This window comes from Erinaceus europaeus, chromosome 3, assembly GCF_950295315.1.
Source record: "Erinaceus europaeus chromosome 3, mEriEur2.1, whole genome shotgun sequence".
Lineage (NCBI taxonomy): Eukaryota > Metazoa > Chordata > Mammalia > Eulipotyphla > Erinaceidae > Erinaceus > Erinaceus europaeus.
The window spans coordinates 32,512,728-32,539,239 of NC_080164.1; the positions used below are offsets into that span (position 1 = coordinate 32,512,728).

Here is a 26,512-nt window from a genome sequence, read left to right on the forward strand (position 1 = left end):
GTACACAGCTATTAAGAACAATCAACCCACCTTCTCTGACCTATCTTGGATGGAGCTAGAAGGAAATATGTTAAGTGAGCTAAGTTAGAAAGACAAGTATGGGATGATCTCACTCATAAACAGAAGTTGAGAGAGATTAAAATTATTTTTTAAATGTATTTATTAGAGCCAGAATATCACTCTGGTACATGCCATGCCAAGGACTGAATCTGAGACCTCAGGCCTACAAATCTAGCACTGTGCTCTGTGCTATTGCCTGTGCCACATGTTAGAGTTTTTCTGCTAAGTTGCAGTTTGGGAAAGTTCATAACATAGATCTTCCATGTTAAGTAAACTCTTTGAAAATATCACTGCTATAATGGTAGTAATCCTGTCGGTGACACATGTATTGGATGTATGCTTCACAGAGAGAGGAGAAATATTTGTATTGATTGGTATGTATTGTTTATTTGTTTATTTCTGAGAAGATGTTCAGCTTGGTTTATGTCATATGGAATTGCTAAATTGGAATATGATTAAATGAAATAGGTGGAACTTTTCTGATTAGAACTAACTGTAGGGCAAAGATTTACGGGAAAGGCTGCTGAAGTAGTGGCACTGAACCTTTGAGCGTTTAGTGGTGTAATGTTAAAAGTCAAGGGAGTCATATTTCATTAGTATGACCTCATTTGTCACCATAACTTTCTACTGACCAGAATGATACTGAGGGAATACAAGAGAATGCAGCCATTCATGAAACGAGCCTAGTGCAATAAAGTCTTTTTCACTGCCTTGCTTTTCCCATTCTTTTGTTTTCTTCATGCCTTCTCTCACCCTTCCCTTCCATGTCAGTGAAAGAATTTATTATGGGGCCAGTAGGAGTAATGTGTGAAGTCACTGTAATTCTCATTCCTATGTAAGAGACATTCTTTCCTGGAAAAGAAAAAGATTTCTGACTATATGCTTTCTTTGTATAATAGGCTTCTTTTAATTTACTCCTCTTCATTATCCCAAGAGTATGAGTATAATGAGGGACCTGGCCCTACAAATTGTACATTTTTTAAAATATTTATTTATTTATATATTTATACCCTTTTGTTGCCCTTGTTGTTTTACTGTTGTAGTTATTATTGTTGTTGTTATTGATGTTGTTTTTTGATAGGACAGAGAGAAATGAAGAAAGGAGGGGAAGACAGAGGGGGAGAAAAAGATAGACACCTGCAGACCTACTTCACCGTCTGTGAAGCGACTCCCCTTCAGGTGGGGAGCCAGGGGCTCGAACCGAGATCCTTACTCCGGTCCTTGCACTTTGCACCACGTACGCTTAACCTGCTGCGCTACCACCCAGCCCTCACCCTCCCCCCCATTTTTTAAGTCATCTTATGAGAGAGAATAGAGCACCACTTAGATGGTGATGGTGACTGAGCTTGGGACCGCAGGCAGGAATAGCATACACAGCATACACTTTTCCCACTAAGGTAGTTTCCTGGCCACTATAGACTATTTCCTTTGAGTAAGACATTTCTTTTTCTTTGACAGAGACAGAGAACAGGGTGAAGTAGAGAGATAGAAGGAGTTTGAATCATCCTTGACTGATAAATATTGTCCCTCTGTCCTTAGTATTCTTCTGGCTCTCTTAACCTGATCCTCACTGTGAGGTTTTCCTGAAAGGTTCAGAGAATAGGTTTGTTGTATCTGCCTTGAGGATGTTGTGTTTTTGTTTGTTTTGTTTGTTTGTTTTTATTCTAGAGCACTGCTTAGCTCTGGCTGTTGGTGGTGCTAGAGATCACATATTGGATCTTATGCAGCAAGTCCTATACCTACCACTGTATTGTTGCTACAACCCTAGTGTCTTTACTCCTCCTCCTTCCTCCTCCTCTTTTCTTTCTTCTGATATATATATATATATATATATATATTTTTTTTTTTTTTTTTTTTTTGCCATTTCTGTTGCCCTTGTTACTGTTAATGCTGTTGTTGTTGGATAGGACAGAGAGAAATCGAAAGATGAGGGGAAGATGGGGAGAGAAAGACCACTTGTAAAGCAACCCCCTTGCAGATGGGGAGCCGAGGCTTGAACCAGGATCCTTACGTGGGTCCTTGTGTTTCACGCCATGTGCACTTAACCCGCTGCACACCGCCCGGCCCCTGATAGTTACTTCTTTTTGAGTGGGACACCACTTAAGGTACCTTCCAAGAGATAGAATGAAGACTGAACTCTTCAGAGAAGGGACTTTTTTGTGGGGGGTGGGCAGCGGCGTACCAGTGCAAGGCGCAAAGACCTGAGTAAGTAAGGATTATGGTTTGAGGGCTGGCTCCCCCACCTGCAAGGGGTCACTTCACAAGGGGTAAAGCAGATCTACAAGTGTCTAGTTTTCACTCCCATTCTCTGTCTTACCCTCTTACCTCCTCAGTTTCTCTCTTAATATATATATTAAATAATATGTTAATAGTAACATATATATATATACATACACCAGAACATCACTTAGTACATATGGTGCTGGAGACTGAATTCAGGACTTTATGTTTAAAAATCCAGCTACTTTATCCACTGCACCACCTCCCAAGTCCAAAAAAATGTCCATGAGTTTTGCAGGTGGATAGGTGGTTCAATGGACAGAGTAAAGGTTTATCACTGGGTCTCGGGGCTCAGGCCTGGGTGCCAGCACTACAAATCCACTGCTCCTGGAGGCCATTAAAAAAAAATTTTTTTTTACTGGATAGGACAGAGAGGAGGGGAAGATAGAGGGGGGAGGTCCTTATGCTTCACACATTCTGAAGCAGTGCCCCTGCAGATGGGGGACCGGGGCTCAAACTGGGATCCTTGTGCAGGCCCTTGCACTTCGTAATCGGTGCGCTACCACTCACTCCCCCCATTTATTTATTTTTCCATTGTTGTTGTTGGATAGGACAGAGAGCTACCGAGAGAGGAGGAGAGAAAGATAGACAACTGCAGACCTGCTTCACCACTTTCGAGGCAACACCCCTGCATGTGGGGAGCTGGGGGCTCAAACCAGGATCCTTACTCCAGCCCTTGAGCTTTGTGCCATGTGCACTTAACTTGCTGTGCTAAAGCCCAGCCCCCTATATTTTTATTTATTTATTCATAAAGAAGATAGTGGGGCCAGGTGATGGCACACCTGGTTAAGCACACACATTATAGTGTACAAGGACCTGAGTTCAAGCCCCCTGGTCCCCACCTACAGAAGGGTCGCTTCACAAACGGTAAAGCAGGTCTGCAGGTATCTTATTTTTCTCTCCCCCTCTTAGTCTCCCCTCCTCTTTGTCCTATCCAACAACAACAGTGACAGCAATAATAACAATAATAATAACCACAACAACAATAAAACAACAAGGGCAACAAAATGGGGAAAAAATAGCCTCCAGGAGCAGTGGATTTGTGGTGCAGGCACTGAGCCCCACAATAACCCCAAAGACAAAAAAAAAAAAAAAAAAAAAAGAAGATAGGTAGATAAAGAAAGAACGATGAGACATCACTTCAGTACCTGTGTTGCAGGGGATTGAACTCAGGACCTCATGCTTGAGAGTTCTGTGCTTTATTCACTGCACTACCTCCCGAACTACCTCTTCTCTTTCCTCTCTTTCATTAATAATTAAAATACTTAAAAACATCATGGACTTTGTTTTGTATTTATTCCCTTTTTGTTGCCATTGTTTTATTGTTGTAGTTATTGTTGTCTGTCTTCATTGTTGGATAGGACAGAGAGAAATGGAGAGAGGAGGGGAAGACAGAGGGGGAGAGAAAGATAGACACCTGCAGACCTGCTTCACCACTTGTGAAGTGACTCGCCTGCAGGTGGGGAGCCCAAAGGCTCAAACCAGGATCTTTACACAGGTCCTTGTGCTTTGCGCCATGTCCACTTAACCCACTGCGCTACTGCCCAACTCCCCATCATGAACTTTATGCCTTTCATTTTCATAGTTGACTAAAATGGTAGTTATTAAAAAGCCTGCTACTTGGGACTGGATGGTGGCACATTTAGTAGAACACACATATTACCACATTCAAGGGCCTGGGTTCAACCCCCCAGGCCCCACCTTTGAGGCATGGAGGAACTTGAGACTTTGGAGCCTCAGGCATGAAAGTTTGTTTACATAAACTATTATGCTATTTCCCCCCCCCCCCCCATCCTGTTTTCTCTGTTTTTGTCAAAGAAAAAGAAATGCCATGGTGAATGGTAGTCATCATGTAGGCTGAAAACTACAGTAATAACCCTGGTGGTTATAAATAAATAAGTAAAAGCCCATTACCTTTTTTTTTTTTTTTTTCCAAACCAGAGCACTGCTTAGCTCTGGCTTCTTGCTATTTTTATTCTGCCTATAATTATCTGAAAATTGGGATAAATTTGGGTGGAAGTAGATAGCATAATGATTGTGCAGAGAGATTAAGCCTGAGGCTCCAAGGTCGAAGGTTCAGTCCTGAGCTGAGTAGTGCTCTGGTAAAAGAAAAGGGGGGGAGAGCTGGTGATGCATCCAGTTAAGCACACATAGTACTAAGTGCAAGGACCTAAGCAAGCATCTGTGTTTGAGGGCCCCCCTCCCACCTGCAGGGGTGAAACTTCATAAGCAGTGAAGCAGTTCTACAGGTATCTGTCTTTTTCTCTAACTCTTACCTCCTCCTCTTGATTTCTCTCCTATTCAGTAAGATGGGGGGAAAAAAGGGTCGGGAGCAGTGGATACGTAGTGCCAGCACACTGAGTTCCAGTAATATCTCTGGAGGCAAAAAAGAAAAAAAGGATAAATGCAATTTTTTAATGATATGTATTTATTTATTCCCTTTTGTTGCCCTTGTTGTTTTATTGTTGTTGTCATTGTTGGATAGGACAGAGAGAAATGGAGAGGAGAGGAAGATAGAGAGGGGGGAGAGAAAGATAGACACCTGCAGACCTGCTTCACCGCCTGTGAAGTGACTCCCCTGCAGGTGGGGAGCTGGGGACACAAACCAGGATCCTTCCACCGGTCCTTGTGCTTTGCGCCATGTGTGCTTAACCTGCTGCGCTACCGCCCAACTCCCAATAAATGCAATTTAAAAAAAATATAAAGACAGAGAAAAAGGCCACTCTCCATATATGGTGCTGGGAATTGAACTCAGTACATTATGCATGTGAGTCCAGAACTCTGCAACTCCACCGCCTCCTAGCCTTCATTCTCTTATACTAGTGGTTCTATTTTAGGAGGCAGGGGAGTTTCATTACTTACAGCAAATATTCCACATCCACAATCTCCCCCCCATCAGAAGTTCTTCAAGACAATATGAGTTATAGAATAGTCATCCAATCTGCCCATCCTGCAGATGGCCCCACAGATCACATAGGGCTTAAACTAGCTATGGAATCCGCCTATTAACTGTCAAGCATGGCCATGTTCAGCTGGATAGACACATAGTCAGCTCAGATGGTGCAGCTACTGATGGGGCATTTCCACAGCACATATAGGTCAGCAAATATGCCAGCATCATTCTGCATGGTGAAGGCACACCTGGTACATAGTGTAGAAAGAAGCTACTTGGTCTTTTAATTTTGGAGCTAGGAATTATTTCTTAGAGCTGTACATGATAGAAATGTAACACCATAATACTAGTTTTTATAATTGGTGGAAACTTTTACATTGCAGCATTTCTACAGAATTTATATTACATCACAAAGGTATCCATACTTTTTTTTCTCTCTCTTTTATACACATAGATAGAACTAATCGACAGAGTTGATGACATCTATAGGAATACTTCGTGGGACAATGCAGATTTTAAAGGTTATGGAATACAGATAGAACAGGTATTTATAAAAAAAAAAAAAAGAAGTATTTATCAAGGATGTGGCTTACATTACTCAGCTAAATCATATTACATTAATTCTTGTCACTTGTATTCAGCCTGAAAACTTATTTTTAACTTCAGTAATAAATTTATATTCCCAAACACCAGATTTTTTTTAATGTAACAAGTTATACAGTGTATTGATATTCATTATGAATTGTGAAGTTTTTGGTCTTACACTTGTTTTATATTTATAAAGTCTTTTATATTGCATTGATCTCTCCTTTAAATTCATAACCTTTTTGTTCTCTGAATTATTTTATTTCTTCTCTATGATTTATATCTTTAGTTAGTATAGTAGCACGTGTTTGACTACTTAGTCAAAATTTACTCAAAAATAATGCATACATTTGTTTGGAATTTATATGTACAGAACCATTAGATTTCTTTTTCTTAAGTCTTCTGATTTTTATAGCCTATTAATATTTTCCAACAATCATGTATTAATGTCATTCTTGTGAAATTATCTCATAGTAAAAACTATCCTAAGTTGATAGAACTAGTTACTAAGTTGATACAACTAGTTTAAAAGGTTGTGTTGAAAATGGTTTTTTTTAATACATATTTTTTCTATTTAAAATATTGTCTAATTTTTTAAGACTCTGTATTGAATTAACTATTTTATGGGTTCTGTAGTGTACAGTTTAGAGATTAAAAAGGAAACTTTTGAAATCTTGCATCATACTTATAAATGTTACATTCTGATGATACTTCTATAAAACTAAGAATTTTTCCTTTTTCATTCTTTTACTATTTTGCATTTTTTTTAAGTTACTGTTTGAATAGGTAATATACACAATGGTACAAAAGCCAGTGAAAAGTAAGTCACCTCATTCTCTTCCCATTATTAAACCAGTTCCTTTTCCCAAAGACATTCTCGTCATTGGTTTCATCAGTGTATATCTGCAGCACAATGTTATGCATGGACAGCATGTGCATAGTATATGTTTGCATTTGACACAGTGGTGTATCCTGTATTCTTTTGCCTCTTGTTCTTTCTTTTCACAAGTATATTGGAGATTATATTCACAAATATATTGGAAATTATATTATATTTGTACATATAAAGCTGCCTTACCTGTGAGTAGTTGCATCATGCTTGAGATTTAGGTGACCAGTAGATAAAACTCCTTTTTGCCTTAAGAACGGAAGCAGTTGAGAAACAGTGTGATTCAGGAGGTGAAAACATGTTAATTGCAACATGTCATTTAGATGAGTAGATATGGGGGGGGGGTTCCACCTATTTCATTCCAGAATTGACCATCACCACTTAATACCTAAAAACTATAAAGCCCGCTCCAGTGAGTAATACACTGCGACAAAGTGAAGCAGTTTAAAGACGACAGAGAGCAGGAGTTGCCCAAAATGACTGGGTTGAGCATTACTTTGTTCCTTTCTCCACTCTCACCAGCCTATGTGCCATCTCCTTTGGAGAGAAACTCTTGCTCCTTTTATTTTAATGGAACCCGGGCTCTCACCCCCACCCCCAGTTTAGTAAAAAGGAAACGGAATTGTGCATTTATGAATCATTCACTGACATGTTTTCTGTATTATAGATTTCTTTTAAACATTAAATACTAGAACTGAAGAATGCATAGAATTTTGGTTCTAAAACATTTTTTTCTGAAATGGTATACAGTCTTTTTTTTTTTTAAAAAAAAAAAAAAACAAATAGCTAAATGCAGTATGCAGAGTCTTTTGACTGGTTTCTAAAGTGTTCTAAGTATATTATCTCTTCAAGTATAGATTCGCATTCTCAAGTCTCCACAAGAGGTGAAACCTGGTGAAAGGCACTACAACATGGCTAAAAGTTACCCAAATGAAGAAAAAGATGCTTGGGATGTGAAGATGTTGCTAGAGGTAGGTTGTAGAACTCAGGCTGTGATGCTGTTAACACCACTTTGTGATTTTAGAATATGTGGGCTGTGTCTGTATTAATGAAGAAGCATATTAGTAAAGGTAATTGAAAACCAATGAACCTTCCAACATACCCCACCCCACCCGTAGATTTTTTTGAAATGCTTCAGAGGGTTCTGTCTTGATCTGAGGCACTAAGATTCTTTGGAAGCACTGTCATTGCACTGAGCGTCACAGAGTTGGAATGTTCCAACTGGACTGGACACCAACCATGTAAAGAATAGTAATTGTGGGAGCAGGCAGTGGTGTACTTGGTTTAGAACATATCTTACCATGAGCAAGGACCCAGGTTCAAGCCCCTGGTCTCCACCTGTGGATGGTGATGTAGTTCTGCAGGTGTCTCACTTGCCCTCGGTTGCCCTCCCCTCTCAATTTCTCTTTGTCCTATCATATAGTGGGGAGAGGTGGGGAGGAAAACGTGGCCACTGACAGCAGTGGATTCATTGTGCGTGCACTGAGCCCCAGTAATAACCCTGGTTGCAATAAAAATAGGTAGAAAAAAAATTGTGATCTGGGAGGTGCTATGCAGAGGATGAAGTGTTGGACTCTAAAGCACGAGGTCCTCAGTTTGATCCCCAGCTCTGTGTGCCAGAGTGATGCTCTGGTTCTCTCATTCCCTTCCTTCCTTTCACAAATAAATAAATTTTAAAAATAAATAGTAATTTAGTGCCAAATAACTACACAAAACTCCCAAGCTTCTCCCTTCAACGTCCTTCCCCAAGGCTGAAGGCTGCTTTCACCTGTGTAGGTGGGCAGGAACCCTGTTGTGCTGCATTAGTTCATTGCGGGTGGGGAACTGCAGCCAGTCAGTCAGATGGTCCTATTCTGAAACATTTACTGGAAATACCCTTTAGGCTGTTACAGGGCGCTGGCTGGTGGTGCACCCTGTAGTGCATACATGTTCTAGTGCACAAGGACCTGGGTCCATGCCACTGCCCACACTTGAACAAGTGGGGAAGCAGTGCTGCAGGTGTCTCTCTCCCTCTCTCTCTCCCCCCTCCTTCCCTTCATTATCTTTATTTATATCCAGAAATAATTAATTAATTAAAAAGAATGAACTATATATAAAAAAGTTCTCTTTAGTCTGCTCTAATTGTCAATCTAATTATGAGCCCCCCCCTTTTTTTTTGTAACAGCAATTTAGCTTTGATATAGCTGAAGAAGCATCGAAAGTCTGTCTAGCACATCTTTTCACATACCAAGATTTTGATATGGGAACTCTGGGATTAGCTTATGTTGGTTCTCCCAGAGCAAACAGTCATGGAGGTGTCTGTCCAAAAGGTAAGTTTTCCCGTTGTGTGAATTGATTCAGGAATGGCATTTTAACTAGTTATATTCTGATTTTGTATTGAGCAATTTCTTTCTCTCTCTCTCTTTTTTTTCTCTTCCTTCCTAGCTTATTATAGTCCAGTTGGGAAGAAAAATATTTATTTGAATAGTGGATTGACAAGCACAAAAAATTATGGTAAAACCATCCTTACAAAGGTATGTTCTTTTAAAAATTTTAAGTTATTTTCATTGTGAGAGAGAATAGAACATTGCTCTACCATTTTTGGTACTTCATTTTATTTTTGTGTCTCTTGTTTTCCAGTGCCAGGGATTGAACTCTTTTAGGGCATGTTTTGTGCTGAGCTACTTCACACTATATTTTTTAGAAGGTTAAGTTTTGAGTTTATGTAGGTGTATTTAAAAAAAAAAAGTACGGGAGTTGGTGGTAGTGCAGCGGATTAAGTGCAGGTGGTGCAATTTGCAAGGACCATCGTAAGGATCCTGGTTCGAGCCCCTGGCTCCCCACCTGCACCTGCAGGGAAGTCTCTTCACAAGCAGTGAAGCAGGTCTGCAGGTGTCTCTCTATCTCTCTCCTTCTCTGTCTTCCCTTCTCTCCATTTCTCTCTGTCCTTTACAACAATGATGACATCAGTAACAACAATAAAAAAAAATAAGAGCAACAAAAGGGAAAATAAATAAATATATTTTTTAAAGTATTTTTTTTAATGCTTTTGCAAAATAATATATTTTCTGGGGGTGGGGAACATGAAAACAAAAAATAAAAGTTACCTGTCAAAATTCTTCTGAGATGTACCAGGATCATTGTTGCTGGTTTGTTTTCCTATTATTATTTATCAGTTTATTTTTTACCAGAGCACAGTTCAACTCTAGTTAATGGTAGTACTGGGGATTGAATCTGGGACTTTTGGTGCTTCAGGCATGGAAGTCTTTTGCATAACCATTATGCTGTCTCCCTACCCCCCCCCCTAGGATCCCCCCCTTTTTTGCCTTCAGGGTTATTGCTGAGGCTTGGTGCCACTGCTCCTAGAGGCTTTTTTTCCCCCTTTTGTTGCCCTTGCTGTTTATCATTGTTGTTTTTATTATCGTTGTTGTTGATAGGACGGAGAGAAATCAAGAGAGGAGGAGGGGAAGACAGAGGGTAGAGAAAGATAGACACCTGCAGACCTTCACCACCTGTGAAGTGACACACACACACACACACACACACACACACACACACACACACCCCGCAGGTGGGGAGCTGGGGGCTCGAACCAGGATCTTTATGTGGGGCCTTGTGCCTTGTGCTATGTGTGCTTAACCCATTGTGCTACTGCCACCCTGTGCCCCCTGCTTTTTTTTCCCTCCAAGAATATAAAAATTATTGGGACCAGGTGATGGCACACTGAGTTGAGCACACACACACTATATTGCTCAAAGACCAATGTTCAAGCCCCTGGTTCCCACCTGCAGAGGGAAAGCTTCGCAAGTGGTCACGCAGGGCTCCAGGTGTCTCTCTGGCTTTCTCCCTCTCTATCGTCCCCAGAAATTTATTCAATTTCTGTCTGTCTCTATCCAATAAATAAATAAAAATGCTTATTTACTTGATAAGTCATAAAGAAATGAGGTGAAAGAGGAGATAGAGAGACACTTGCAGCACTACTTCATCACTTGTGAAGGAGTAGGGACTGGGGCCTTGAACCTGGGTCCTTATTTTCAGAGCCAGGTGCTAGTGTATTCAGTTTCATGAATGGTGAAACAGTGTTACAGTTAGCTAAATGATTTGTCAATGCCAGTCTGTTTGTTTATATCAGTGTTATGTGGTGCTTCATGGAGAATGTTTCAGGACATCTTGTAAATTTTCTTTCCTTTTTAAAGATTTTATTTATTTATTTATTAATGAGAAAGATAGGAGGAGAGAGAGAAAGAACCAGAAATCACTCTCGTACATGTCCTGCAGGGGATTGAACTCAGGACCTCATGCTTGAGAGTCTGATGCTTTATCCACTGTGCTAACTCCTGGACCACTAAATTTTCTTTTTAATTTTTTTTATATTTATTTATTTACTTTCCCTTTTGTTGCCCTTGTTTTTTATTGTTGTATAAATTTTACTTTCTTAAATTGATTTCAGATCATTCTTAGAGTAGTGTTTATTAAATAAAATTCTTATTTTGTTTAATTTCTGTAAAATAACAGAAAAGCTTTTATTACATTGATCTGATTAGTAGAGCCTTGTTTAAGGAAATAGGTCCCAGCTTGCCAAGACTGTTGGTGGGAGTAATGTTTTCTTTACATGGTCCTTAAGGAAGCTGATTTGGTAACAACTCATGAATTGGGACATAATTTTGGAGCAGAACATGATCCAGATGGTCTTGCAGAATGTGCCCCAACTGAGGACCAGGGAGGAAAATATGTTATGTATCCCATAGCTGTGAGTGGAGATCATGAGAACAATAAGGTGTGTATCTTTTGGGACTGTTTCATGTGGTTTGGAAAGAAAGAGCATTTCTCATTTTAATGAGGGCTGAAGAAAGAATTCCATTCTAGGGATAGAACTGCAGCTTCCAAATTACCATGAAATCTGAACCAGGCTATGGACTACTCAGCCTGATGTGGAACTAAAGGAATCGTTGGCTTTTATATTTTCCTCACCCTGACCCTGTTTTTTTAAGGTGTCTGTTATAGGCTTTTATCCCCCCCCCCCCACATCTTGTTTCTTTTGATTATTTTGGGTAAATCACCCTTTCCTTTCTTGCTCTGCATGTTATGTTTTGTTTTTCTCTGCTTGGCAACTTTATGCCTGAGAAATTTTCTCTACCCATTTTATGTACACTTTAAACTTGTCATACACCCTTACTGAATTTTTTAAAATTCTGTTTTCAAGTTTACCCTGTCACTTCTAATAATCTACATTATAATCCAACACTGTTTAGTAGAAAGTCCTGAAATAGAGAAATATTTATATCTACTCTGCCCAGAGTAGTAGCCACAAGCCATGTATATCCATTGAGCATGTAAAGTGGCCAGACAGATGGAGGGGCGGAACTTTTAAAATTCATTTGTTTAAATTCAGTGGGAGCTGGAGTAAATGTACACTTACCAGCACCTGAGGGAAGTGTGTGTGTGTGTGTGTGTGTGTGTGTGTGTGTGTGTGTGTGTGTGTGTTTGTAATGGAAACAAAACTAATTCATAATGACAATTACACTACTTGGTAATGTAACTAGAAAACTAGTTGGGTGGGGGTAGATAGTATAATGGTTATGCAAAGAGACTCTTGTGACTGAGGCTGCAGAATCCCAGGTTCCCCCCCCCCCCCAATAAACCAGAGCTGAGCAGTGTTCTGTTAAAAAACAAAAAATCCAGAACAAATAAACAAACAAAAAACACACTCGTTAACTGTATACTTGAAGTGAATCTTACATTTACAATATGCATAATAAAACTGTTAAAAATAAAAACAACTAATGTGGGAACAGAAAAGATGAGGACATAAAAGGTCCACAAGCTCTTCTATGTGAGGGAGCATTATGCCCACATTCTGTCCATTTTATAAATGCTTAAAGATTTCTGTGATAAAAAGAATGAAGCAAGGTGGGAGTAGATAGCATAATGGTTATGCAAAGAGACTCTCATGACTGAGTCTCCAAAGTCCCAGATTCAATCCCCTGTACCATCATAAGCCAGAGCTGAGCAGTGCTCTGGTAAAAAAAAGAGGAGGAGGAGGAGGTGGAGGCAGCGGCAGCAGCTGCGAGGAAAAAGAAATCTGAATAGTCATTTAGGACTGGAGTTTTAGGTGACAGCCATTTGCTGCTTGTCTCAGTGCTCTGGGAAATACTTCCATTTTGCAGAATCTACTCCATTGAGCATGCCTGGCGCCAACTCTTGCAGGTGGGGGACCTGCACGTATTCAGGAGAATGGAGTCTGTGCACAGCTTCTTTATCTATTAAGGAAGAACAACTTTAGTCCTCATTAAGTCCCTGAAAGAAACTATATGTAATAGTAGCTCCAGCTCTTTGAAAGTTTTAAATCTTGATCATTTATATAAACAGTCAGGCAAGGAGAAGGAAGTGGAGTAGAAATAGACTCTCTTCTGTATTGTCATCGCTAGGCAAAGAAGAGTTTGTGCCTAGTTTCACTGTCACTGCCGTGATTCTGTGCCCAGGGACAGGGCCTGCCTGTTCTGGGATGTTTGGTTTCAGAACATTCATGTACCTACCTTTCCTGTCAAATTCACAAATTTAAAAGATTTATTTATTTCATATGAAATAAGGTTTTTCATGTGAGGGGGGAAAAAAAAACCGTATCACTCTGGTACATGGCCTGCCAGGAACTGAACTGGGAACTTCAGTTACGCAGATCTTGTGCTCTTACTAGTTGAACTATTCCTCGAGCTGCTCATAGCAGCTTCTAGTATCCTACAAGGGGAGATAATGTGTCATCGGTGCATTTCAACAATTTGACATAACCCTGGGGGGGTTGTGATTGTGGCTCTTACAGTAACATTTGTTAATATTGAAGAAGCAGCATAAACACTACCTGGGAATGAATTTTTATTATGTTCTTTGGGGTCCTTTGTGGCCTTTTTTCTCTTAAGATGTTTTCAAGCTGCAGTAAACAGTCCATCTTGAAGACCATTGAAAGTAAGGCCCAGGAGTGCTTTCAAGAACGCAGCAACAGAGTGTGTGGGAACTCCCGTGTGGATGAAGGAGAGCAGTGCGATCCTGGCATCATGTACCTGAACAACGACACCTGCTGCAACAGTGACTGCACGCTGAAGCTGGGCGTGCAGTGCAGGTGAGACCCCACAGTGGGGACCTGTGGGCCAGTGTGAAAGAATCAGAAGGCTTGTGTGCGTGTGCAGACATGTTTGCCCTTTCTAGCAAAAGCCAGCAACAACAAGAAACCCCACAAAGCTTTCTGGAAAGCAGTATAACTTCATGTACCAAAATCCTTAATCTTTATACGCCACAATTCAGAAATACTTCTATCTAAAGAAACAAACGTAGGGGCCAGCTGGTGGCACATCAGGTTAAGCGCACACATTACTGTGTACAAAGACCTGGGTTCAAGCCCTTGGTCCTCACCTGCAAGGGGAAAGCTTTACAAGTGGTGAGGCAGGGCTGCAGGTGTCTCTCTGTTTCTGTCCCTCTCTATCCCCCTCTCCCCTCTCAATGTCTTTTAACTCTATCCAATAATAAATAAATAATAATTAAAAATAAAACAACCGTGTTTAAAAAAAAGAAAAGAAACTAGGGGTCGGACAATAGTACAGCAGGTTAAGCACACGTGGCGCAAAAGCAAGGGACAGGTATAAGGATCCGGGTTCAAGCCCCCGGCTCCCTACCTGCAGGGGAGTCGCTTCACAGGCAGTGAAGCAGGTCTGCAGGTGTCTGTCTTTCTCTCCCCCTCTCTGTCTTCCCCATCTCTTTTGATTTCTCTCTGTCCTATCCAGCAACAACAGCAGCAATGGCAGCAATAAAAAACAATAACAACAACAACAAAATGGAAAAAAATGGCTTCCAGGAGGAGTAGAGGCATTGAGCCCCTGCAATAACCCTGGAGGAAAAAAAAATGTAAGAAAAATGATTTAACTAGAATCTTGTAGCTATATTGTTTACAAGAACAAAAGTATTGAAAAATCAAAATAGAAATTATTGTGGGGGCCACGTGGTGGCATACCTTGTTGAGCATATGTATTATAATGCACAAGGATCCAGATTTAAGTTCCTGCTCATAGCAGCTTCTAGTATCCTACAAGTGGAGATAATGTGTCATCGGTGCATTTCAACAATTTGACATAACCCTGGGGGGGTTGTGATTGTGGCTCTTACAGTAACATTTGTTAATATTGAAGAAGCAGCATAAACACTACCTGGGAATGAATTTTTATTATGTTCTTTGGGGTCCTTTGTGGCCTTTTTTTTCTTAAGATGTTTTCAAGCTGCAGTAAACAGTCCATCTTGAAGACCATTGAAAGTAAGGCCCAGGAGTGCTTTCAAGAACGCGGCAACAGAGTGTGTGGGAACTCCCGTGTGGATTCCTGCAGGGGTAATGCTTCATGAATGGTGAAGCAGTGCTGCAGGTCTCGGTTTCTCTCTCTCCCTTTTGATTTCTGGCTGTCTCTATCCAATAAATAAAAATAATAAAAAAAATAATAAAGGAAATTATTGTGTTAGGCTGGGGACACAACATAATAGTTATGCAAAAAAAAGGCTGAGGCTCTGAGCTCCTAGAGCAGTGCTCTGGTCTTGCTGTATCTCTCTCTCCCTCATTATAATAAAGTAACTAGGGCGGAGGGTAGATAGCATAATGGTTACACAAACAGACTCATTCCTGAGGCTTCAAAATCCCAAATTCAACCCCACTGCACCACCATAAGCCAGAGCTGAGCAAGCTCATATTATACTGTTAAGTGATATAAACTATATGTGGAAGAAGCAAATAAGAGATTAGACAGTTTCTATATTTCCATTTTTGTGTGTCCACTGGTAGCTAGCCTAGAGAAAGGAGGAGGAAAGGGACCGGGTGGTGGTGCACCTGGTTGAGTGCACACGTTACAGTGTACAAGGACCCAGATTTGAGCCCCCCGTCCCCACCTGCAGGGGGAAAGTTGCACATGGGGTGAAGTAGGGCTGCATGTGTCTCTTTGTCTCTCTCCCTCTCTATCAACCCCTCCCTCTCAATTTCCAGCTGTCTCTATCCAATAAAGACAGTAAAAAAAAAAGAAAAAGAAAAGAATCTAAAAACAGTTTAAAAAAGAGAGAGAGAAGGGGGAAACTTCAGTAGATGGTGAGCAGATCCATACTAACTTGGTGAATGCTGGCCCTGGCTACCTAGTTGCCTAACCATGAATTGATTGCCTTGTAGCTTTGTGAATTGTTCCTTTGTTTTAAATTGGTGAAAACTGAGGACATTAAAATGTTTCCAGACGAGCTGTTCTGAATCTCTGTCTTCTTTGTGCTTACTTCTTCATTGCATTGCTTGATTGTAGTTTAGGAAGGACAGATGGAATGTGCTCAGCACCTGGGGGATCTGAGTGCTCTGGAGTAGGTGGATCAGCCAGGAAGGAGCCCCTCTGCTGTGAGTGTCAGGACCGTGTCATCTGCACCATAGTGTTTGATTTGACGCTGTCATTTTTCTGCTCTTGATTCTGCAGTGATAGAAACAGTCCTTGCTGTAAAAACTGTCAGTTCGAGACTGCCCAGAAGAAGTGTCAAGAGGCAATCAATGCTACTTGCAAAGGCGTGTCTTACTGCACAGGTATGTCTGGCTAGTCCTCTCAGAACGCTTGCTCAAATACACATGCGTGACCTTGAAAGCCAAGAGTATGTTTCATTCAGATGGAAATTCTTATAAATCTCATGTGCAGATCATACTCCCTAGTTTGGAATAGTTGTGTCATTGTTACATGTGTAAAGCCCCTAATCATTTAATGGATTGCTTTTCAGTCTTTATTTCCCTTTTGTTTACTTCATTGCTATCGTTTCTGTCTCTTCCACATAGGTGTTACTCTGACATGTTTAATATTTGACTGGATCAGTGTGTGCCCTTGAAAGGCAGTATGGTGTTAGTTTCTGTATATTTGTTTTTGTCACTGCCAAGCCTTCACTGCTCCAGGTCAACATTTTTCCTGATTGAATTGCAGGGGTGGGGATTTCAGGGTGGCCCACTGGAGCAGTGGGTAAAGGGCTGGATTCTCAAGCATGAGTGTTGAGTTTGAACTCTGGCACTGTGTATGTCAGTTACATGCTGATTCTTTTTCCACTTCTCTCTTTTACTGAGTCTTCCTTTTTCTAAAAAAAGGGGGTGGCTAGGAGAGGGGGTTGGGCATCAGGTATTAGTACACTGGTTGAGCACACCCATTACTTTGCACAAGGACCAGGGTTCAAGCCCCCTACTTCCAACCTAAGGGGGGAAGCTTCACAAATGGTGAATCAGGTCTGTGGGTGTCTCTTTTTCCTATAAAAAATGTGAAGGCGATCTGGCTGCAGCATCTGTCACCCCCTCTGATTGCCAGGGCTCATTCGGCTGCTCTGGCTTACGGGGCAGGCATCCCCTTTCTCCCTTACTGTTCCTTGTGTGTCCCTTCCAACACTATGCTAGGTCAAAGAGGACATCCTTCCCTAAACAGAGATGGACTGCTCCTCGGTAAAGGGTATATGAGTAGCTGTACTCCCCTGTTAGCTACTAAAAGAAAAGGAAAATATGCCCACCGGAGCAGTGATTTGTTGTGTTTGCGTGGCGCCTCAGCAGTAACCCTGATTGGGGGTGAAAAAAAAAAAAGGTGGGGAGGTCGTACAATGACTATGCAAAAGTCTCCATGAGTAGTACTTGGTAGCTTTTCTTTGTCCTTAGGAGTCATTGACTCATTTAAGAAGTGAGTGTGGTCAGTCTACAGTGAGGACCTAAGTTGACTGATGAACATGTTGGAGCTTTGTTTTCAAGGAGGTTTCCAGTCTGGTGGAGGTGGAACAAGATAAGGTGATAGAATAGATGCAAATTATAAAATGTGCTGTGAAGGAAGAAGTAGCTCACAGTGTTAGAGCATGATGTGGGGAGAGGTCACTGCTTTCTAGAGCCCTCCGAGGGCTCTAAAACCAAGTCTAAAGTTAATGAGAGTGGGGACATAGCAGAATGATTATGCAAGTAATCTTACAGGCCTCAGGCTCCCAAATCCAAGTTTCAGTCCCCTACACCACCATAAGCCCAAGCTGAGCAGTGATCTGGTAAAGAAATTAATAAAGGAATCAGGCAATAGCACAGAGGGCTAAGCACAAGTGGCGCAAAGCACAAGGACCGGCATAAGGATCCTGGTTCGAGCCCCCGGCTCCCCACCTGCAGGGGAGTCGCTTCACAAGCAGTGAAGCAGGTCTGTAGGTGTCTTTCTCTCCCCTTCTCTGTCTTCCCCATCTCTCTCCATTTCTCTCTGTCCTATCCATCAACGAAGACAGACAACAATAACTACAACAATAAAATGGCAACAAAAGGGAATAAATATTTTTAAAAATCAGTCAATAAAATTGAATTTTTAAAAAGGCACCAGAATGAGCCAGTTAACTCACCACCCCTCTTGCCAAAGAGTAGAAAATAAAGCATTCAGGTAGAAGGAACTGCATGCATTAATAGTGTTCTGAGGTGGGAAAGACCTCGGAGGGTGAAGGGAACTGAAGGGAAGCTCTAGCTGCCGGTGGGCTCAGGAGAGTTATGTTTGGTGAGGGCAGTAAGGGTTGGGCCAGAAACTTTTTTGGTAAACCTTCCCTAGGCATCTTGTTGATAATAGTACATATCCCATATATATCATCTTAGCTTTACAATAAAAAGGTCAAAGCAAGAAGCACAAGAAATGTTAGTGACTGAATCTAGACATTTGGGAGTGTGCTCGGGGTTGGCTGAACAGAGGTCACTCTCTTCATTGCCTGGTGGTACTTTCAGCTCAGTGAAGGGCGAAGGGGAGCTCCCTTCTTTTGTGCAAATGTGTCAATGAGCTCACGCATTGTCCTGTGAACCTGGCACCTGTTAGACTCTTCATAGCTGCGTGCTTCCAGGTAACAGCAGCGAGTGCCCTCCTCCTGGAAATGCAGCAGACGACACTGTGTGCCTGGACCTTGGCAGGTGCAAGGATGGGAAGTGCATCCCCTTCTGTGAGAGGGAGCAGCAGCTGGAGTCCTGTGCATGTAATGGTGAGTGAGTGAGATGCCTCCAGGTGGGTCATGGCAGTGGGATGAGGAGATGGGGCTGAATGGAGACAGGCTATGGAAACTGGCCTGGTGGTATTTCTACATTTTCACACATTGCAGGCAGGAGAGGAGGGAATTTTGTCACGCTTGAATGGGTAGCTGGAAGTCTGTCTCCTTCCCCCATGTCATTTTTGCCTGGAAGCCAAAGCTGTGAACCAGAGGCACTGAACTTGTCTCTAGGCACTGTCCCACTAGCAAAATGTTTGCCTCATTAACAGGACTGGGCATGGTGCCTTCTGCTCCCTGCCAAAGGCACCTGGAGGGGGCCAGACGGTGGCACACTTGGTTAAGTGCACACATCACAGTGCTGAGGACCCACGTTCAAGCCCCTGGTCCCCACCTGCAGGGGGAGCTTCATGAGTGGTGAAACAGGGCCGCAGGCGTCTCTTTGTCTCTTTCCCTCCTCATCTTCCCCTTTCCTCTCAATTTCTCTGTCTTTAATCAATAGTAAGATACAAATAATTAAAAAAAAACAAAACAAAAAAACCACCTGGATCAGGGGCTTGCCTAGCCATGACTAGTGATACCATACTTTTCTCAGACACTGGTTTTGGAACCCCTGAATCTGAGGAGGGGCCTCAGGCATAGGTCAGGGACTAACTAGTTGGGTTTCCAGTTTCCTGCTCCCCCTCACCACAGAGGTGTCAGTTGTGGAGAGCCTGCTTTCAAAACAAAAACTAGTGAGTCAAAACCACTGGCTTGGGAATTTACCAACTGTAAAGTGGAGTAAGTGACTCTTCCAGGTAAAGTAACATAAATAAGGAAGATAACACTTGGCAGATGCCAAATCAATAATTTATTTAGTGGCAAGAGGCTCAAGTGTTCAAAGGTTGTTTTTTTAAATCTATTTTTATTTATTTGTGACTTATAAAATTACAGAATAACAGGTACAGTTCCACAGTGTTCCCACCACCAGAGTTCTGTGTCCCCATTCTTTCCCTTAGAAGCTGTAGTGGTTCTCCCAAGGTCTCAGATATAGGTTGGCTATTATTTCTGTAACTATATTTTTTTGCCTATTTTTTCTGTGGTTCTGCCTTCTCTTCCATTTTAAGTCACAGATAAACCTATTACTACTTCCAGCTGTCCTTCCTTTTTTTCCTCTTCTCTTACCACGTCTTGAGGGAACTGGGTTTCGGAGCCCTCTAGTCTCTAGTCATCTTCCCCTAACATTTCTTCCCCCCTGGAAGTATGACCAAATTTCTTTTTTGGTCCAGGAGGTGGTGCAATGGATAAAGCATTGGATTCTCAACCATGAGTTCGATGCCTGGCAGCACATGTACCAGAGTGATGGCTGGTTCTTTCTCTCCTCCTATCTTTCTCATGAATAAATAAATTCTTTTTTAAAAAAAGTAAATATATCTTTAAAAAATTCTTCTTGGGGTACAGAAGGTGGAGTTCTGGCTTCTGTAATTGCTGCTCTGCTGAACATGGGCATTGGCAGGACAATCCATACTCCCAGCCTATTTTTATCTTTCCTTAGTCCAGAGATTTTTTATTTTCCTTTTTAAAAATATTTTTTGCATGCTGCTTGATTTTAGTTTTCCCTAAGTATAGATATGGGTTTTCCCATGGGTCAGAGGCTGTCCCCTGAGTTACACAGCTAGTTCTGACTTTTAGGGCCACTTCAGTCACTTCATCTGTATGCCAAATAGCTTGTCGATCAGTTGCTGTCTTCATGTTCTGTGGAGGCTGGTCTTGAGCAGTGCCTTTGCACTAAGGCTGCAGTGCTCACATCACTGGCAGATTATTTAGATCTGCATCTCCTGGGTGTCAGATCTGTGTACATTCTTGCTGCATTTTGTGGTGTTACGGCTCTTCAGGGTGTATTTAAAACTAGAAGGCTAAGAACTGTTATCAGTAGTGTAACAAGATTGTTGGGAGGAAGGCAAACATTTAGCCTGCTTTCTCCTCCCTTCCTCCCTCCTTTCCTTCCCTTTCCCTTCCTTCCTTCTTCCCTCCCTTCCTCCCTCCCCTCCTTTCCTTTTCCTTTTCCTTTCCTTTCTTCTTTCCTTCACAGAGCACTGCTCGCCTCTAGCTTATGGTAGTGCTGCAGATTGAGCCTGGGACCTTTGTGTCTCAGGCATGGAAGTCTGTTGCCTAAACCACTATGCTGTTTCCCCAGCCCACTAAACATTTAGATTTATGAAGGAAATGAAGAAAAGTATTATTTGCCTGAGAAAGAGCCTTTTCACAAAGGAAGGAAACTTTTCTACATACATTTGTCTTACCTTGTGGCTTCAGATGGTTGAGGATTGTGTATTCAGACATTATCCTTCAGGGGGTGAGAAATGGGAAGTGGCACTCATTCTTTTATAAATAACACATATGATCCCTTCCCCTTGAGGAGCACGGGAGGGAGGACAGAAGGGAGAAAGGAGAGTCTAAGAAAACCACCTCTGTTTTCAGAAACCGACCACTCGTGCAAGGTGTGCTGCAGGGACCCCTCAGGCCGGTGTGTGCCGTACGTTGATGCTGAGCACAAGAACTTATTTCTGAGGAAAGGAAAGCCCTGTACAGTGGGATTTTGTGACATGAATGTGAGTATTGGTTTATGTGCAACTTCTCCTATTATAACTAGGTAGGACTTTAACATACTGTAAACATTGTAGGTCTCTCTTACCTGGAGGATATCTTAAGACTCCCCAGTGTACCCTGAAGCTAGCAATAGTACTTAAATATACTCATTTTTTTACTTTACTGATGGTAAAGTTTAATATATAAACTAGGCACAGTAAGAGACTAAGTAACACTTAAAAAATGGAAGTTACAACAGTATGCTTTACTAAAAACTAAATAAATAAGGGACCTAAACAGTGATAAATCTGGTTGAGGGGACATGCTACCTGTAGGGGAAAAGCTTCTCGCACAGTGAAGCAATGTTGCAGGTTATCTCTCCCTAACTAATTAAAAAAAGAAGAAGAAAAAAAGAGAGAGTCCGGCAGTAGCACAGTGGGTTAAGTGCACATGGTGCAAAGTGCAAGGACTGTCATAAGGACCCCGGTTCGAACCCCCTGCAGGTGGGGAGCCACTTCACAGGCGATGAAGCAGGTATGCAGGTATGCAGTCAGTCTGTCTCTCTCCCTCCCTGTCTTCCCCTCCTCTCTCCAAGCCCCTGCGGTAACCCTACTGGCAATTTAAAAAAATTATATACACATATTCTAACTGTGGTCTAAGTATCTTACTGTACATAATTTAAAAAACTATTGGATGGACAGTCAGAAATTGAGGGAAGGGAGTGACAGGGAGACAGAGAGACATCTGCAGCACTGCTTCACCACTTGGAAAACTTTCCCCCTGCAGGTAGGGAGTGGGGGCTCGAACCCATGTCTTTGCGCATTATAATGTGTGCTCAACCAGGAGTACCACCACCTGGCCCCTACTATACATAATATTTTCAGGCTGCAGTTGACTGCAGGTAATGGAAACCATAGAGGGTGAAACCATGATGGGGGGGGACGGCTGCTGGACTTTTGATTTCCAAAATGGCAAGAAATCCATACCCATGAGGCTCTCCACATGTACTGTTTGTCCTTGTGAAGAGCCTTTCTGGTTCACTGGTGTGTGTGTGTGTGTGTGTGTGTGTGTGTGTGTGTGTCTCCCCGTCCATCCGCCCCAAGAGGGCGAGGCCAAGGTGATCAGAACTGTAGCGTGATGTCTTCAGAGCAGTCTGTCTTGGGTCTAGAGACTGAGCAGGACCTTCAGATGGTCTTTTTAGTAAAGTCGGTTGGTTTCAGTTAGTCCTCTTTGGTTTTCTAAACTATTAAGTTTGAAAACAGGTGCTAAATGAGTAGGAAAGACCTAGAGGCAGCTTCACTCCCACCAGACCCCTTTTGTTCTCTGCAGAGATAATCAGATACTTTACACACCCTAGTCAGGCAGAATCATGTGGGTCCCTTCTCCATGGTGTCTGGTGGTGTTCCCATTCTGTGTGCATTATCAGTATCATGAATGCCCCATTCCAAACATACAGGGATGTTTGTTTTTGCATTTTGCCTCCTAGTAATTACAAATTCACTTTTAAAAACGGACTTTTGGTAGAAGTGTCACAAACATCATACCCTACTTTCTTAGGTCATTATTACACTTAATTTATTGGCTTTTGTCAAAGACAGAGCCTATAAATGTTTAACTTTAATGAAGCCTTTTCCCATGTCACTTGTGCTTTATAAAATCTTTTCGCTTCTAAATGCATTGCTTTTAGGGGAAATACTCAAGTGTTTTCTGTGTCTTAGGGCAAGTGTGAGAAGCGAGTACAGGATGTGATCGAGAGATTTTGGGACTTTATCGACCAGCTGAGCATCAATACTTTTGGTAGGTGATTTCCCCGGGTGGTTGTTCGCACAGAAAGAGGCAATTTCTGTGATTACCTTACATAGGAGTGGCTGCATCAATAGGTTAGAATCCTGAAGCAGAAAATTGAACTCTTTACTGCTTTTGATTTAAAATTACTTTGTCAGTGAAATAAAGTGCACTTTTCTTGTTTTATACCCGTGCAGCTTGGGTTTGCACATTTTCAGACAAGGCGAGTCACTACTTGGTCAAATACTGGCCTTGGCTCAGTAGTATGACTTTTAAATGAGCCCTGTTTGATATAATAACCATAGAGAAAATTGTGCCCCAGATTTTGCAGAAGCAGATTTTGCATCTCCTATGGAATTTTTTCAGGTTTGGTCATAAGAACATGACCCACACAGCAACTGCTTTGTCTTCCTAAGCATTGTTACTAGGGATGGTTTTCTTTAGGACTAGTGTAGCTGGGATGATGTTGAACACTGTAATTTCAGGATTGTTTCTAGGAAGGTAGTGGATGTGGGGAGAGGAGGTCTGGTCTAGTGTGGTAAAATAAATATCAATTCTGTATGACCTACCAGGTAATTTGTGGCATATGAGATAGTTATATTCTAAAAATGTTTAAATCTGGATTTGTAAAGTATCTGATTAAAAAGTTCACTCTTTGGAATTGTTCACAGGGAAATTTTTGGCAGACAACATTGTAGGTTCTGTCTTGGTTTTCTCCTTGATATTTTGGATTCCCTTCAGCATTCTTGTCCATTGTGTGGTAAGTCATAATTTTTAAAACATGAAACATTTTATTAAAATATTTAGCGACCAGATCACCTTGGGAATGATGTTTTATTGGTATAATCGGTGTAAGATGACTTGATGTTTCCAATGGCATTTTGTTTTTCCCCCCCGACTTTATTATTATTTCTTAATTTGATACAACAGAGAGAAACTGAGTTATGGAGGACACCAGCAGCCCTGCATTACCACTTGTGAAGCCCCCCTCCAGGGAACTCAGGGCTTGAACCTGGGTCCTTGAATACAGTAATGTGTATTCAACTGGGTATGCCATTGCCCAGCCTGTTTCGAAGCACATTTTAATAGTCTTTTTCAAAGAATTATATGTTGTGTGTTGGGGTGTTTTATCCTTACATATAATTTCTTAGAATTTTTTTTGTCTTAGCTAGGACACCCAGACTAGAATCCAGGCCTAGATTTCCAGGTTTGGCCTCCTGCTTTGCAATGTCAGTGGCAGTTGGAACCATGTTTTCAGCCTTTAAGAGAAACATGGTGTAAGGACTTAAGTTTGGATGGCAGAAGTTCTGGATACAGAACTTGAGAAGGGTATTTATAAAGGCTTTGGGGAGGCAATTGACAAGTGAGAGACTGGAAACACAGCCCTGACCTTCCCACCAGCTGCCTTGCCCACAGTATTGCCCTGATGAACCCAAATACTGGGCATAGATGTGGCCACCGTACACACAGTCTTTGTTATTCTCCTGCCCACAGGGGGAGAAACCTTTCAGAGAGAAGTAGGACTTTGTGCCTAGTTCTGTACTTAATGCCAAGAATACTTAATACCTTCACATATAAAGAAACCCACTTAGGCTGGTGACAGAATTCTGGTGTCTGGAAGAAATTAATTCTCATCTGTTGAACCAGCTACCACTTTTTACAACTCAAGTTCCAAGTTTATTCTTCATTTAATATTAGGAGGAACTAAGCATGTAGGAGTGACCCTTTTCTGCTTTTTTCCCCCCCATAGGATAAGAAACTGGACAAGCAATATGAATCATTATCTCTCTTTAACCCCAGTGTAAGTATACCTGTGAAAGAAGTGATTGGTTTTAGTTCCACTTTGATGCCATGCCATATAAATAAGGACTTTCAGGGAGTCAGGCGGTAGTGCAGTGGGTTAAATGCATGTGGCGCTAAGCACAAGGACCGGCATAAGGATCCCAGTTTGAGCCCCCAGCTCCCCACCTGCAGGGGAGTCACTTCATAAAGCAGGCAGTAAAGCAGGTCTGCAGGTGTCGTATCTTTCTCTCCCTCCCCTCCATTTCTCTGTCCTATCCAACAACAATGACATCCATAACAATAATAATAACTACTAGGACAAAAGGGAAAATAAATGGAGGTTTACATAGAGGATCAGTACTTAGCCTCTCCTCTAGCCAAAAGTGACTAAGCTGTTCAGCACTTAATTTATTAATACTTCCTGACTTGGAGTTTTATTTTTCTTGGTTTTATTTGGTTCTTTTTATAGATTTATGAGCAAAGGGGGCGCTGACCTGTATTAGAATACTACTCAGCTCAGGCAGGTGGTGGGTCAACCAGGGACCTCTAAAGCCTAAGGCATGAAAGTAGTGCACTTACCACTTCACCAGATCCACAGCCAGAGTTTATCTCCAGGGCTCCACTACTCTGGGGTGGCTTTTTCAGATACACAGATTGAGGGGAGAGGAAATTCCACCACTAATAATTCCTCTGGTGTGGTAGAGGCTAGAATTGAACCTAGGCTATACACAGCAAAGTAGAGCACCAAGTGATTTTTTTTTTTTTTTTTTTTAAATCCCTGGGATTCACCTTTCATGTTCCTTTCTCCAGAATGTTGAAATGTTAAGCAGCATGGATTCTGCATCAGTTCGCATTATCAAACCCTTTCCTGGGCCCCAAACTCCAGGCCGTCTGCAGCCCTTACAGCCTGCCCCTGTGATGCCCTCAGTGCCTACAGCTCCAAAACTGGACCACCAGCGAATGGACACCATCCAGGAAGACCCCAGCACAGACTCACATGTGGACGAGGATGGCTTTGAGAAGGACCTGTTCCCAAACAGCGGCACAGCGGCCAAGTCATTTGAGGATCTCACAGACCGTCCAGTCACCAGAAGTGACAAAGCCTCATCTTTTAAGCTGCAGCGTCAGAATCGAGTTGACAGCAAAGAAACAGAGTGCTAGCTTAGGTATTTACATCCTGAGCTTTTTTGATTTACATGTGCAAAATATTTTTATAGATTTGACCTAAAATCACTGCATATATTTTGTGAATATTTGGGAGAGAAATAAGGAAGTGACTTCACAGCAGAAGCTGCTTGTGTGTTTGGACTTCCTTTGTGTATATAATACTTGTGTGGTTAGGACCTTCTATTTTGAAGAGGTAAGGTGAATCTAGCTTATTTTGAGGCTTTCAGGATTTTTATTTTATTATTTTTTTTGTTAATCTTTAAAATGTCCTTCAATCTGTGGTGCAAAAGCAAAAAATACAGCTGGATTAGGTTATAAATAATTTGTTTTTGTAAATCAACTTTTTTATAAACTAACCTTTTATATTGATAAAAGCACTGATTAGGGAGAGGATCATTTTTTTCTTTTTATACACTGTAATGATCCACTGAAAAATAGAGGCATTTAGGAGCTACTTGTGAAGACAACTGGAACACCAAACTTTTTTTTTTCCTTTGAGTAAAGACAAAAGAGGTAGAACC

At 41.6% G+C, this 26,512-nt stretch overlaps 1 protein-coding gene across 3 annotated transcripts in view; it reads left to right on the forward strand.

The window, feature by feature from the left end:
• ADAM17 (ADAM metallopeptidase domain 17) overlaps positions 1-26,313 on the forward strand; it is a 59,134-nt gene extending 32,821 nt beyond the window's left edge. For 2 of the 3 annotated variants that reach the window (XM_007522244.3, XM_060187004.1), the window contains 13 exons: positions 5,688-5,777; positions 7,565-7,678; positions 8,872-9,016; positions 9,132-9,220; positions 11,311-11,463; positions 13,601-13,800; positions 16,163-16,266; positions 18,552-18,686; positions 21,150-21,280; positions 22,976-23,054; positions 23,714-23,802; positions 24,793-24,843; positions 25,635-26,313. In XM_007522244.3, coding sequence (XP_007522306.1) covers positions 5,688-5,777; positions 7,565-7,678; positions 8,872-9,016; positions 9,132-9,220; positions 11,311-11,463; positions 13,601-13,800; positions 16,163-16,266; positions 18,552-18,686; positions 21,150-21,280; positions 22,976-23,054; positions 23,714-23,802; positions 24,793-24,843; positions 25,635-25,985 — 1,731 coding nt within the window. In that variant the 3' untranslated portion in view covers positions 25,986-26,313. Of the gene's footprint in view, positions 1-5,687; positions 5,778-7,559; positions 7,679-8,871; positions 9,017-9,131; positions 9,221-11,310; positions 11,464-13,600; positions 13,801-16,162; positions 16,267-18,551; positions 18,687-21,149; positions 21,281-22,975; positions 23,055-23,713; positions 23,803-24,792; positions 24,844-25,634 lie in introns of those variants that run through there. The other variant, XM_060187005.1, reaches the window with a different exon arrangement.
• Positions 26,314-26,512: the final 199 nt, after the last annotated feature.